This window comes from Penicillium subrubescens, assembly GCF_028828155.1.
Source record: "Penicillium subrubescens strain IBT 31985 chromosome Unknown utg000011l_segment0_segment0, whole genome shotgun sequence".
NCBI classification, from domain to species: domain Eukaryota; kingdom Fungi; phylum Ascomycota; class Eurotiomycetes; order Eurotiales; family Aspergillaceae; genus Penicillium; species Penicillium subrubescens.
The window spans coordinates 161,824-175,757 of NW_026643161.1; the positions used below are offsets into that span (position 1 = coordinate 161,824).

Below are 13,934 nucleotides of genomic sequence, written 5' to 3' on the forward strand. Positions count from 1 at the left end.
AGTGGATAGAGCTAGTGTATCCTGATCATGATATCAAGGGTGTTATTTTGTTTACTCTTCCCATACTGTCGGGCCCTAAACCCCAAGTATCACGGAATGATACTATAGTGGCTTCTTGGCTTCTTGGGAGGGGATTTTATGATTGTTTGGTGATTGATTCCAAATTCTAGATTCTGGATTAGGAGCTAGAAGCTAAAAAATAAGAGCTAGAGGAAGCGAATCTACACGAGCCACCCATTCAGCGATGGAATTTGAAGCGACTGGCGCGGCAATGGTTCGCTAGCTTGCCACAGTACTAGAGTAGTGCCTAGGGCATAACGCCACCGTAGGGGGAGTTTAGTAATGATAATAGCAGTAATACTAGTAGGGTGTAGTGATAGTAGGTTATAGAGATCAACACGGGAGAACCGTTTTCTATCTCGCATTATCAAGGCAGTACAGTAGTACACCAATACATACAGCCGTTGTTATATGCGGTACGCGTGGCAGAGGGTGGCATCTGCACCGGTCGGAAACTAAACTGACTAGGGTAGTTCTCTAGAACCAGTCAGACGGGCGGTTAGGGCAAAAGATGGGGACTGTTAGGGGCCGCAATGCCGCACTGAAGTCCTATCGGAGACTATCACACATACACACTTACAGATGGGGCTTGACCTATTATGGAATGACGGGGTACCGATTCAGGAATATGCGTCAGGACAGGTTTTACAGTAGTATTCCAGCGCCCAGGAAAATCGGGGCTTTTTGGTGGGGTCCAAATACAGTTATAGGTGTAATGAGAAAATACGAAAGGCGGTTAGACTGTAAGACTGTTGGAGCTATGATACTGTCCACGTTGATGCTTCTTGCTTGTGCGTCAGAGCTGAAAAGTGCGCTTGTTAAACACACTGTGATTGCTTTAATATGTGGAGCATCTCATTTGAATTTACAAGTTGAGGTAAACTACAAAAGACCTGGATTTGATAGATTGTTTAAATCTCAGTCAATATTAACGGTCGGAGATCAAAGACTTTTGTAGATGGGGAAGCAAGTGGGAACATAGTAAAGCATCTCGGTTTCTACGGCTTTTTTATCTTGTTTCTAGAAGGCGAGACCGCTATGGTTATCAGGGTACATACTCCGTCATGAGTTCTTACAATTCTACTATTATCAGCTTGTAATGAAACAAAATTCTAGTGCTCTAGTTCTGTTCTCTTCTTTCCTCTAGATACCCAATGATTACATTTGTTGACGTCCATACATGTTGTCATATTTTAGCCCCATCGGATGCAGGCGGTAATTGGTGGTGAGGTGACTAAACTACTTAGTTGACTTGGTTGACCTATTGCAAGTGTTTCCTCGGCTCGCAGTCATTGCCCAGTTAAGATATGCTCTGTTCAGCTCCGTCTTTCTAGTGATTTCTTCCAACGTTTCTTGCTACCACCACCGTTCGGAGTAAACAGTCTCTGCTAAGCATCTGAATTGATCTGGGCTAGCCCTTTACAACGATTTGAACTAGTTCCTTTTTTGTTATTTCCACCACTATGATAATCCTCGACTTATTCCCTTTTTTTAGTGTCTTCTTTATTCTCCACTTGGACCCACGTCCTGCGCCTTTCTCCTGCTTCCCACTTCTCCTCTTCTCTTGGCCTCCGACTTGAGGCTTGTTGAGGCTCATGCCAGCCCCACCGATCAACCGTCCAGTCTTCTTTCATTTGGCTAGAAGGTGAATTGGCAGTCATAACTTCCCTTGACTAGTGCTGGGATACCGATGCAACCCAGCTGGACCAAATAATTTGGTTCGGCCTCCTGGATGGCCCTCGAAGATGACTCTTTTTATTTATACCCTGGTTAATACCCCCCGCTTCTTCTCCAATTCCACGTTTCCTTCCCCTGCACGACTGAATCATTTGAAATTTAGTCTCGAGTCGTGTCTCTCCTTCTTGTCGGCCTCTCCTCCCGACTATAATCTTTCCATCTCTCTCAGTCCTGGTGAACATGGATTCTTACCCCCCATTCACAGAATTCCCCCACATTCTCCCTATCTCAACGGTCCCATCCCAGCCCTACGACGTCTATGATCCTTCTCTACCATCCGATCATCCATTTGTGACGCGTGCTGAGCAGTTCCAATTTCGTTTGACTTCTCCATTTGACCAGCCCAAGCCTCACGATGCATCGTCGGCTACACAACCCTGGTGGAAGGACGAGGGCCCAGCAGTCAGCCTGAGTTATATCGCCCCCGAGTATCCAGTCTCTGCGGATCGCTTCTCGCCATGGAACAGTGAGATTTCTACGATTTCAGACCCCCAAAGTCCGCGGAGTAGTCATGGCGGGAGTATCCCGGGCATGAATTGTATCGCATCCCCGCATTACTACCATGATGAACTTCCTATGACCAAGGTCGAGGAGCAGACCAGCTATCCTGCTCCTAATACTTTGGTCGACCTTGATCACACTTCATTCCTCTCCAAACCCGGTGTTTTCGAAGTTCAGCCCGACCATCGCTCCTCCTTTGAAACGGACTTGGACCCCTGGTCCGGAAGTCAGTCAGACCGAAACGGGACGCCTGAACAGCAATGGTCTTCTCCACTTCCAACCGAGGTGGTTGCATCATTCCCTCAACCTGAAAAACGGGCCAAAGCACGTCCAGCCACCAAATCTCGTGTACGCAAGGCGGGTGAAACCAAATCATCATCTACAACAGCTCGCAGTGGTCGTCGCCGAGCTATAACTAGTACTAATACCGGAGAAAATGGGGTATCCCGGATGTTCGTCTGTAGCTTTGCACCATACGGATGCGAAAGCACCTTCGTCTCGAAAAACGAGTGGAAACGGCATGTCACTTCTCAGCACCTTCAACTAGGCTTTTATCGCTGCGATGTGGGCAAATGCAGTAGCACCAATAGCCACACCAACACATCAACCAACACATATCTCACACCCGCCAAATCCTCCAGATCCTGCAATCCCAGCCCGCCTCCCAGCCAACCCAATGACTTCAACCGCAAAGATCTCTTTACTCAGCACCAACGCCGCATGCACGCACCCTGGCTTCAAGCAGGTCGTCGCCGCACGCCAACAGACACCGAACACGCCGCTTTCGAGACAGGTCTAGAAGAAGTCCGGCGGCGATGCTGGCACGGTCTACGCACTCTACCCCAGCAAAGCCACTGCGGGTTCTGCCGAGAGGTCTTTTCCGGGGAAGGCAGCTGGGATGTACGAATGGAGCATGTCGGGCGCCACTTCGAGCGCGATGACCGACAGGAGCTAGGCCATGAGGAAGAGGATGTGGCATTACGGGAGTGGGGGCTTCGTGAGGGGATTCTGAGTATTGTGGACGGAGGACGTTGCCGGTTAGCGTCGTTGGTGGGGGAATAATTTTATTAAGATTATCAGGCAGACTTCTGGGATATCATTACCCATAGTCTAGACGGTAAGTCTGGAAGACGGCATATTTGGCAAGGCAACTACATACGGCGTTGGGTACTTTCTGGACTATTTTGCATGGCGTTGGAGCGGCTAAATTTGGCTCTTTGATGAAGTCAAATCTGCGGGTTTTGCTCAATTTTTGCTCATTCTCCATTCATATTTTATTCATATACATCACAATCAGTTCGCGACCTCGACGGATGGTGCATATAAAGAACATCTCACGATATCATGAAACAATACTACAAAAACTGAATGTCTAAAACTACTCATACCTTCCCTTTCCATCTGTAACTAATCCAGGGCATTAAAATCACCAGACTCCAAGTTCGACGGAAGTTCCATGAAAATTCCGAAAAAGTTATGCCAGGTCTATCTCTCGCAGCACTTGGCAAAAGCCTAACAAATACCGGGGGGACCTGTAACACCGAGTCATCTCATGCCATATTTTGACCAAACCTTAGCCCCATTCAAATCTAGTCACCACGATAATCAGTTCGCTCTTTTGCCCAAAACGGTAGCATCTAGAATCCTTCAGCGAGAGTTCCATGAAAGCCATGGGACAAGGCATCCACGGGTAGTTTTCGACCGCCGCATGGTTGCTATCCTGCCAGAGTGGATCAGCATGACCTATCCCGGAGCTCGGAGTTCGGAGTGCCATTTTCCATTCTAGGAGTATGCCAATCCATTAGGCACGATAATACGGAACACAGATCTTCAGAGATACAAGCGGGACTTGCCAGGGATGCAGAGCCAGAAGCAGTCTAGATTGAATGATAAAATCAAGACTAACCAGTCGTAAACACGGAGTGAATAGCCGTCTAGTCGAACTAGTTACTCCCCAGCACTCCAGCCACATGGCCACATGGAACTATGATGAACTCACACAAAAAGGTATACTTCCTAAACTATTTACTCCATAAAGTAGAGATAGCTCTATATCCGTTGGCACGGCACTGTGAAACTTTCAAACTAACTTAAGTAACAATAAAGAAATATCAAATCAAATCGAAACGACAATGCCAGCGAGCGAGTAAAAGCACTTAGCACGTACATATCAAGATGCAGTATCCAAGACTAGAACATATTCGAACTGTAGATACTACTAACGAAGGTATTCATCTTCTGCCCTCTATTAGCGTCAACGCCAAGGATTGCCAAGGCGGGCCTTAGCCGAACCCGAGGATCCGGCGCTTAACCATAATAGTATATAGCAGTGCGATATCCCGAAAGGTTCTAGTGTCACGGGTCTGCTGCAACCTGTATGGAGGCTCGGTTTTTCCGGTGAATTCCAGATTGGGGTGGATTCTCGAATTGTAATCATCTACGAAGTACTATATCGTTATCTCTTTTCATTGTCGCCTTCAGCTAGCAACATAAATCAATGCAGTACAATCTGTAGCAGAAATTAATAAATAGACAATTACCGGGCTAGCTACGAGGGTTGGACTTCCATCTAGGCAACGCCTTTCTTGCTGTTCCTCTTCTCGGAGCTTACGGACAGAAAGTCGGACGATCGGCCGGTCGGACTTGACACGCGGAGTATATGTGCATCAACTCGGAGAACTGTCTTGAACATGATGGGTCGGAACTTTCTTGATTCATATGACGAGTACCGTGGAGGTTCTCACTGCTCGGTAGCTTCATCTCAAACCTTCTCTTGATTCCAAATAATCAAGCCCGTTGAGTTCAGGTCAATCACCAGTCCTCAAGTGGATACAGCCCCGAAGTTGACTAACTACTATGACTCGACAAGAACTCCCAATTGATTCGGTCCCAATAACCACATTTGACAGTAGTAGGCCCTCATATGGAATATGCCGAGATGCCCGGCGCTGATCGTAGCACCTTGACTCGCGTGCATGCTCGCCGACCAGTAGTTACGGCTGTTTCACGAGCCGAGAAAGATAACCCCTCCTATGATTTTCCCGTTTATACACCGTTCCTTGACGTCTAACGTCACTTGCAGGGGGATCCGCTGGTAGAAGTGAATGGGACGCTACTGGTGGAGATCGAATTACGTGGGTGATTCGGTGTGGAATTTGGCCCCCATCGCACCTCTTGCCGTGTTGAAAAAACTGGCCGAAAATCACTAAAATCTTTGTTGCTTGCTTTTTCTTGGTTTTAGTCAATTGTTTGTCATGCTGTTTGGCTCGCAAGATCTCGGAGTCAGAGGGCATGAGACTGATCTTCAATGTGCCAATGCACCAATGCGCCAATGCCAAGGAGAGGAGGAAGCGAGCGACGATCAAAATTCATGGTCATAATACAGGGTGGTAATAAAAAAATTGATGGGAAGAATAAAATAAATCAATACGATGATGATCAGAGTAGTCGGATAAACTAGAGAAGAGGTCTCTTCCCGGTAGAGAGGTAAGTCGGGGGGAAAAGAACGAAGGAGGGAAGACCCTCCTAGCAGAACGTCAACTGGCAAGCGTTTGCATAGTATTCTAAAGAGTAAGTAACGTCTAGGCCAGCATCGAGAGCCACACTGTCAGATCACCCATCAACCGCTCCATCATCCCCACGATCTGGAGTCAAAAAAAGAAGATACCCGCATAGGGCTGTGGCTGTTGTCCCACAAACACATCCTCTACTTTAAACGCGATAAACTCATCATCTACCGAACAGAAAGCATCCAATCATTCTCCACGGGTGGCGAGGATTCACGGTCGTCGAAATCGGTGAGTCCCGGCAAGGCTGTAAGAGTTTCCCCGCTTGGTCGTGGAAATTCCCTTTTTCGGATAGTTTGAGGCCGTGAGAATGAGCAATCTGATATGCATCGACCTGTCAGGGAAACGGAGGAGATTTAAACACCTCCAGAAACGATGGGCTTGTGGCTCTGATCAACATTGGGCCCTGCGTAAGACGCTTGGACGACTGTTTAATTGTTTATTCTGACCCATCCAGCCAGCCCTATGGCAGCCTACAGCCTAGAAGGCGCCGGGTATTCGAGGGATGTGCTGTCCATGATAGATTCTGATAGCCAAAGCCAGGTTCAGCAATTTCTGAGCACTTTCGTATATTCAATCCTATCTGGATTGGCACTCGACGTGTATCTGCGACATGTCGACCGATATTGGAATGCAAGGTAACGTCTTCGATCATAAAGTCATAGCACGTCATGCTAAGTGTATAACCTGGCTTTGACATGATCAAACTGCTAATTTGATTAATCTCACTGTTGCTGGACTCGGTGAGTATCTTGAGGCAATGGATTGAGTATTCCTTTTGGAAATTCACGCTGGCGGCGAACTGTGTGGTTTGGATCCGCAAGCAACGGGCGCATATCTTTCTCGGGGTGACCGGCTGATGAAAACTCTCAGTCGCTCAGGCACAAGGTTAAGAGTCTACTCACATTCTAACACGAATGACTGACGTCCACGTTAGCAGACCTGCGTTCTCAAAATCTCCTCGAGGTGGACCTACAGCGTAACAAATTGTTGGGATAAGTTGATCTCGAGATGATCAACTCAAAGTCGACTCAAACTTATGATAGCAATACGTAGATTGTTATCTCCGAGACTCTACTCCGTAGATCATAAATCTTTACTTTTTTTCTCTTCTAATTTCCCTGTATATTGCCGATGAGCAGTCGAAAAGTCGGCCCACATACCCTAATCTAGAACTCCGAGCCGACCTCGGCCATAAGCACTCGGAGTTCAACACCATCTTTACTACGGAGTATAGACATTTCTGGATGATATGGGTGTGCATTTGGAGCGCTGAAATGATACATTGGGTTCACTAGAGAGCATTTAGCTACTTCGCGTCTCTCGTGACAGATGAAGGCTACTTTCGAACATCCGACCTAATGCCCGATATGATGGCTATGATTACTTCGTCCCTAGAACTTATACCAACAACTAGCAGAGAAGATCTTTATCGTCATTGACCCACGCTTGAACCGAATCGCAATCATGTACGCATACGGAGACGTTAAAGCCGACGTCAACATGGACATTCTATGAACCTTCCTACGGACTTTCTAACAGCGAGCACCATGCTCCCCCACGGTTTCCGCTGGATCGTGGCACTTTTAAGTCTCTTCTTGATTCTGCTAGGCATTATCCTTCATTCTTCTATTCCATTTCAAAATATCATACCTAAATCTACAAAGATGAGTTCCCATTCAATGAGTGACACATTCGCCGAGCGTGCCGCGCAGCTGCGCGAGTACATCTTCTCCCAACCATCCAGCACCTTCGAAAACAACCCCTGGGCCGTGGCCAATGCAATCGACGATTTCGCCGAAACCCAAGGCCGCATGATGATCTTTAAGAAAAAGAAGCTGGAAGTGGCCCAAGCCCAGCTCACAGCTCAACAGCCAGCACCACGCACTATTCTCGAGTTTGGAACCTTCGTTGGAAAGTCTGCCGTGGCCTGGGGTGCAATTCTACGTGATATTTACGGCGGAGATATCCCGGAAGATGTCAACGTATATACATTCGAGCTAGACCCGGTGATGGTATCGCTTTCGCGGGATTTGATTAAACTGGCCGGTCTTCAAGACGTGGTACATGTCCTCGAGGGACCTGCGTCCGAGTCTCTGAAGAAGCTGCATTCTGAGGGGAATGTGACCAGTGTGGATATGGCGTTCTTCGATCACTGGGAGGAATTTTATCTTCCGGATCTACAGTTGATTGAGGACTTGAAGCTGTTCCGGGTGGGGTCTCTGGCTATTGCGGATAACACCGATTTCCCCGGGGCGCCGGATTATTTGAAGTATGTGAAGGCTGGGGGGAGGGGTGTCGCTGGTTCTGTCAAGTATGAGAGTCTTTCATTTGCGACAAAAAGTCAGCAAGGTAAACCGGTGAATTTCTCTCTTTCCTAATCATTTCGTTGCGATTGAGTATTGACTGATTTGTGTGTACAGAGCGTCGTTGAGGTTAGCACGGTGGTGGCTCTTGCGTAGACTACCAAGTTGGCCACAATATATAGAATGGAAATACAGCTTTGGTCAATGATAGTTGGTCAGATTCGATGTATACATCCGTGCTTCTCCTTTCGTCTTCCTCTCAGGCTCAGCACCAATTTCTGCCCTGCGGGATGCGTGCGCAAGGCGAGATTATACCGCCAGGATTAGTTAACGTAGTTCACGACCGAACGGAACACGCGGCCGACCGGAACACCCCAAAACACTGTACTAAGTACGATAAGTCAACTTAATATATCAACAACCGGATATATCTATAATAATAAATTAAGAATCTATGATCTTAATAATATTTCTAGCTCACTAGCATATTTTAGAAAGATTAAGCATGGTAACGATAGAGACATATATATCTAAGTCTCAAACGCTAAAAATACGGCATATTTTATGGTACCGTACCTACGTAATAGACTTAATGTCTTAGAATGTATGTTATTTCGGTGACCCGGTCAATGTATATCCTTAAAAATTCAATCCAAATTTAGCCTGAATCGTTAGAATATGGATGATCAAGATGTGGCTTTTAATATGGTGTTTTGGGGTGTTCCGTTCGGTCGTGAACGCAGCTAACTAGGGACTGACTAGATGACACAATCGGGCCATTAGGTTGATTCAACTAACGATCAAGTCTCGTAGTAATAGTGTTTTCCTGATTATTATTGTTGTTGTACATCTAAATCCACTCATTATTTACTTATTTTTGACTCACGATCTGGTCGGATTGCCACTATGACAGCCCGTTTCGTCAGTGTCCGATTACCGATTTCCCCTTGGAAACGCTCATGCCCCAGGTTTCTCGCAGAGATAAGTCCGGCTTTAGTGACTGGCAACCTCATTTCAACGCTGTCTACATGTAGTGTCGGTCGGTTTACTCGGTATACCTAGGCTGCGGCAAATCCGCTCCATTGGATGTCAAATTGATATCCGCAAAATCCAATGGAAAACCGCACTAGCATAAAGTTCGCTAACTTAACCAGTTTTAGTATCCCATGTGACTCTTATGCAGCTGACTACGCACTCCCTTTTTTTTATATTACAGATGTATTGGTCTGTTATTGTTACTTGCGACGGGAATGCCGTGTTAATATGAAATAATATTGGGTGTAACTAAGCATCCTATTTTCTAACCCAGCCTATAGAGGCTTAATTCTATAGCCCATTGCGGCTGTTGGTAATTTTTGTTTATTAAAGTAACGGTTCTTTTGTCTTGGTTGGGCGCGAAAAGATATATCTTGTGTAGCAGAGAGGTAGTCCATTTTCTATGGAAAATGGGGTACAAAAGACAAAAGCACCAATCCATAGTATTCGTACTTCTTTGTGTTTATTATATAATACTTATAGATCAAGGAATTAGAAAGTATGATTTAATCAGTAGATCATCTTATATAAATGCTAGGAAAAAGCCTTACGTTTGCTGGAATTGTCGGACTTGGAAATTTTGAGCTTACTCTTATGCGGACATTTGTTAGATAGTAATTAGTTATGTCTTGGATATCCATTAAATATCCAACGATTATCTGATGAATATCAGCATGAACCTCCTAAGCCAGTCAGAGATTTTAATAAGTATTTAATTAGGTTATCCTATTAAGCCTTTTGCTACAATAATGTGGGGAATATGATATATCGCTTCTTGATCTTCTAGTCGCTTCGAAGTCACGGTCGCGCAAGCTACGCCTAATACATGAATAACCCCTTAATCTCCGTAGCTGAGCTACTCCAGTAAGTGCTTAAACTCTTCTTTCTCGTTTCTTTAGTTATTCTACATACCTTACTTAATCTAGTACCTCAATTTTCGAGTCCCCTGTATTACTTATGTTATCCAGCTTAGTCTACAGGAGCTCCTTAGGAAACTAAGGGTATCACCTAGGAGTGATGAAGCTGAATCAGAGTGATCAAATAAGCAAACTCTAGAACTCTAGGCAAAGTCTTCTGCTAATTCACTTATGAATATTCTTAGAAAGGTACGCTATCCTTCCCCTAGACCTTTCCCTTCTTTAATGAATAATACTAATACTTCTATAGGTCCGAGGGTTTACGGTATTTATTAATGCAAACCTTCAGCGCCGTAAGGCGTTCCTAGGACTCCAGAAAAAAGAGCCGAAAATGGTTCCAATTCAGGATGTCCGTACACTCTAGAACTCAACTTTCCTAATGCTCATCCGTGCGCGAAAGCTTTAATCCTACTTTGATAAGTATTGTACTACAAATCAATATGCTCATTTTAAGCGCAATAAGGAGGAGTAGCGCTAGGTTGAGTATCTTGTGTTAATCACTAAGTCTTTCTTTGACTTTACAAATATCCTATCAAAGACAAGGGACTGCACAGTACAGTATGTTTTTAGCATCTACAACAGACTCTTTACCCACCTTAAGGAGGCTGAGAAGAAGCTAAGATATAAGCGTGTGCGCTAGAAGAAAAGCATGCTTCAAGCACTTCAGCTGGCACAGAAAAAGCTCTCGAAGTATTACAGTGCAACCGACAACAGCCCATATGGTACAACCTATGCGCTTGCAACAATCCTTTGCCCATCAAAGAAGCTGCGGTACTTTGATAATGAAGATTGGAGGGGTGGGGATATTGACTTCATGAAGCAATATCAAGAAGCATTTCGAACTGAGTTTGCAACATATCAGAAACAAGCTCAGAAGGAAGCTCAGCAGCCTGATGTCTTAGAGACCATCAATGATGCAGAGGATGAAGAGCTTGCAAGCTTTGCGATTCGCAACAAACCAAACTCCCTACTGTTGCGTTCGATAGCCAACAAGATGAAGTTACACGATATCTCTCAACGGGTAAGTCTCTCGTTACTTAGTCTAATAGTCCACTACAACTAAAAAAAAATATAGGGTTAAGTAAAGGAAATCCACGTATTTACTGGAAGCAACATGAACAGGAGTTTCCAGTACTTGCCAAGATGGCACAGGATATTCTGTCGATTCCTGATAGTGGAGCAGGAGTTGAGCGTTCATTAAATTGTGCTCGCGATATCTGCCATTATCGCCGTGGGCAGCTAAAGCCAGATACAATTAGGGGTCTGTGCTTCATCATTTCTCATCCAAATTTGAGCTGAAGCAGACAGAGATTGAGATGATAAAGGAGGATCTCTCACCAGGCGAAGCTGCAATGCTTGATCAGAGCCGTCAATCTACTCCATCGCTTGAATTCCTGGAGCCAATTAGTGACGATGAGGAGGAAGGAATCGAAGGATACCAGGAAGAGTTACAAGAGGAGGAATTGGACAATGAGAGAAATGAGTTGGTTCTCTCTTACTCCTTGAAGCGGCCTGTAGATATTGCAGATCTAGATGATTATGTCCTGCAAGGAGAAACAGCATTAGATAGTACAGAGGCAAGGACTAGCAGTGGGAGGATTCGGAAGAAACCGAGGCTTCCAGATGGATTTGAGGTTGGCAAGCCATAGTACTATATAGGGAAGAAAGTCAAATTCATTTAATGTATTATTGGCATGAACTTCTCTGTCATAGCGGAGTAATCTATACACCAGTATTTAAGAGACTTGTTACAAAACATTACCTCGAAATTTGCACAAGTTATGCATCCTGAATGTGATCACGAGGCTTGGCATGTTTATACTGTTTTCAAATCCGCTGGATATCCGCGGATATCCAACTTTTTGAGGTTGAAATCCGCATCTAATCCGCGCTGATAGTTGGATATCGAAATTGCATCCATATCCGCAATCTGCGGAGCGGATGTGGACCGGATTTGGATTTTCGCGGATGCTGCCGCAGCCTACACCCCATCAACAATCGCGTCTTCCTACCAACCCATCCAATTCAACTACCCACCATGCCACCAATTCGCAGTCAATCTAGCCAGGATTTGGCTAATCAAGAGGGCAAGATTCTAGTAGCCCTTAGTGATCTTCAAAATGACCGTATCAAATCTATACGCGCGGCAGCGAAGCTATATCAGGTTATTATGATTCGAACATAAACAATCTCCAACCCAAATGAAGCGACCAACCACCGCACTATTACAAAGAAATGTCCAAAATATAAAACAGTTGAAATTTGACCAAATTCTATAAATGGTGTTTCAACGTGTTTTGCACCTAATTGCATTAATACTAAGAAATTTGCCACAAAAACAACGAGAGCTATTTTACTTAAAGGTCTGAATTGTACACCTCTTAATTTAGATAAATCTGCGTTTTTATTAAACAGTCGTACAACATTATTTTATGATTCCTCTTATTATTAATAAGATTCAAGAATAAAATCTTTAGAATAGAATCCTGTCATGAAAGGTACAGCTACTAAACTTAATGAAGCTATTAACATAAACCCAATAAAGATAACTAACACTAGCCTCCTACGTATTACCGCGACTGCTGGCACGTAGTTTGGTCAAGACTTATAAATAAAAAAAAAAAAAAAAAACTATACTAATTATGACTAGCTGAATTCGAATCAGCACTATATTAAATATGAGAAGTCCAGGTATACGTTTACACAAATTAGCTTTATTTGGATGAGCTGTAATTATTACAGCTGTATTATTATTATTATCTATATGACATACTTTACCGAACTCTCGCTGCTCGCGCGAGTGGGAGAGCAGCACGCCTGGATAAGCGTCCATCTGGCCATAAGTTGACACAATATGAAGAGGATTCGCTCACTGAATGGATCCTCTCTATGGATTGCGTAGGGCAGCGCCTAGGCGCTCTACTGTTCGAGAGGTAGCCAATATCCTTCTTGCAGCGCGTGGAACCACACCCCTATTAACTGTTGGTGTTAACTGGGCATCAATATTTGTGAATCGACGTGATGAGCTTCGATCTATAATCATATCGACAAGCTTGATTTTTTAGCCGACTACCTACGCGCACGGCTAGAAGCTTTTCAGCCGAATATTATTCAAAGCAGCTTTGCAGCTACTGGTATCGTACCAGTTAATGCTGATAGAGTGCTTTCTCAGCTAAATATTTCTATCCGAACGTCTTCACCACCATCAAGCCGACTAAGCAGCAGATCTAGCCAATTCACACCAAAAACGCCTAGAACAATAGCCCAGCTACAAAAGCAGGCTAGAATAATGAAAGATCGGCGGTCAAAAAGCCCTCCGAGCCCGTTGAATTTAGTGGTTAATCAGATTCTTAAGGGCCACTATCGAGCTTTACATCACACTGCGTTATTAGTGAAGGAGAACGCCGATCTACGCGCAGCGAATAAGAAGAAACGTCAAAAGCGCACTGGATCGACTATGCGGATTGCACACAAAGGGGGCCTATCAATTGAAGAGGGCCTACAGCTAGTTCAGCAGCCAATTCAGCTAGTAGAAGCTGATGAGGTAGTATCGCATGAGGAAGTCGACCTGCCTAATCAGCCGATTCAACCGGCCAGGAGGGCTCCGCCTACCTGCAGTGGATGTGGAAAAATTGGCCACAGGATTACTTCATGTAAAAATCGAATTATCTAGTTAAATTAAAGGGTGTTTGTTGAGCTAATCAATTTTGAAATTTTCTAATGGGGGTAGGTGTGCCCGCTCGACCGTGTGTGCTGGTCGGCCGTGAATTACGTTAGCAAAAGCTGCTGTGTCCGTAATGGCGGCAGCCTAT

At 44.9% G+C, this 13,934-nt stretch overlaps 3 protein-coding genes across 3 annotated transcripts; all 3 read left to right on the plus strand.

The window, feature by feature from the left end:
* Positions 1–1,977: 1,977 nt before the first annotated feature.
* Positions 1,978–3,360, plus strand: N7473_012440 (putative C2H2 finger domain protein; the record flags this gene model as incomplete). Its single annotated transcript, XM_057158379.1, has 1 exon — positions 1,978–3,360. The coding sequence occupies one exon, from the start codon at positions 1,978–1,980 to the stop codon at positions 3,358–3,360; it is 1,383 nt and encodes a 460-aa protein (XP_057002333.1).
* A 4,186-nt stretch (positions 3,361–7,546) lies between these two features.
* Positions 7,547–8,326, plus strand: N7473_012441 (putative O-methyltransferase; the record flags this gene model as incomplete). The annotated part of the gene is made up of 2 exons (XM_057158380.1): positions 7,547–8,224; positions 8,288–8,326. The coding sequence occupies 2 exons, from the start codon at positions 7,547–7,549 to the stop codon at positions 8,324–8,326; spliced, it is 717 nt and encodes a 238-aa protein (XP_057002334.1).
* A 2,610-nt stretch (positions 8,327–10,936) lies between these two features.
* Positions 10,937–11,771, plus strand: N7473_012442 (uncharacterized protein; the record flags this gene model as incomplete). Its single annotated transcript, XM_057158381.1, has 3 exons — positions 10,937–11,143; positions 11,164–11,383; positions 11,431–11,771. The coding sequence occupies 3 exons, from the start codon at positions 10,937–10,939 to the stop codon at positions 11,769–11,771; spliced, it is 768 nt and encodes a 255-aa protein (XP_057002335.1).
* Positions 11,772–13,934: the final 2,163 nt, after the last annotated feature.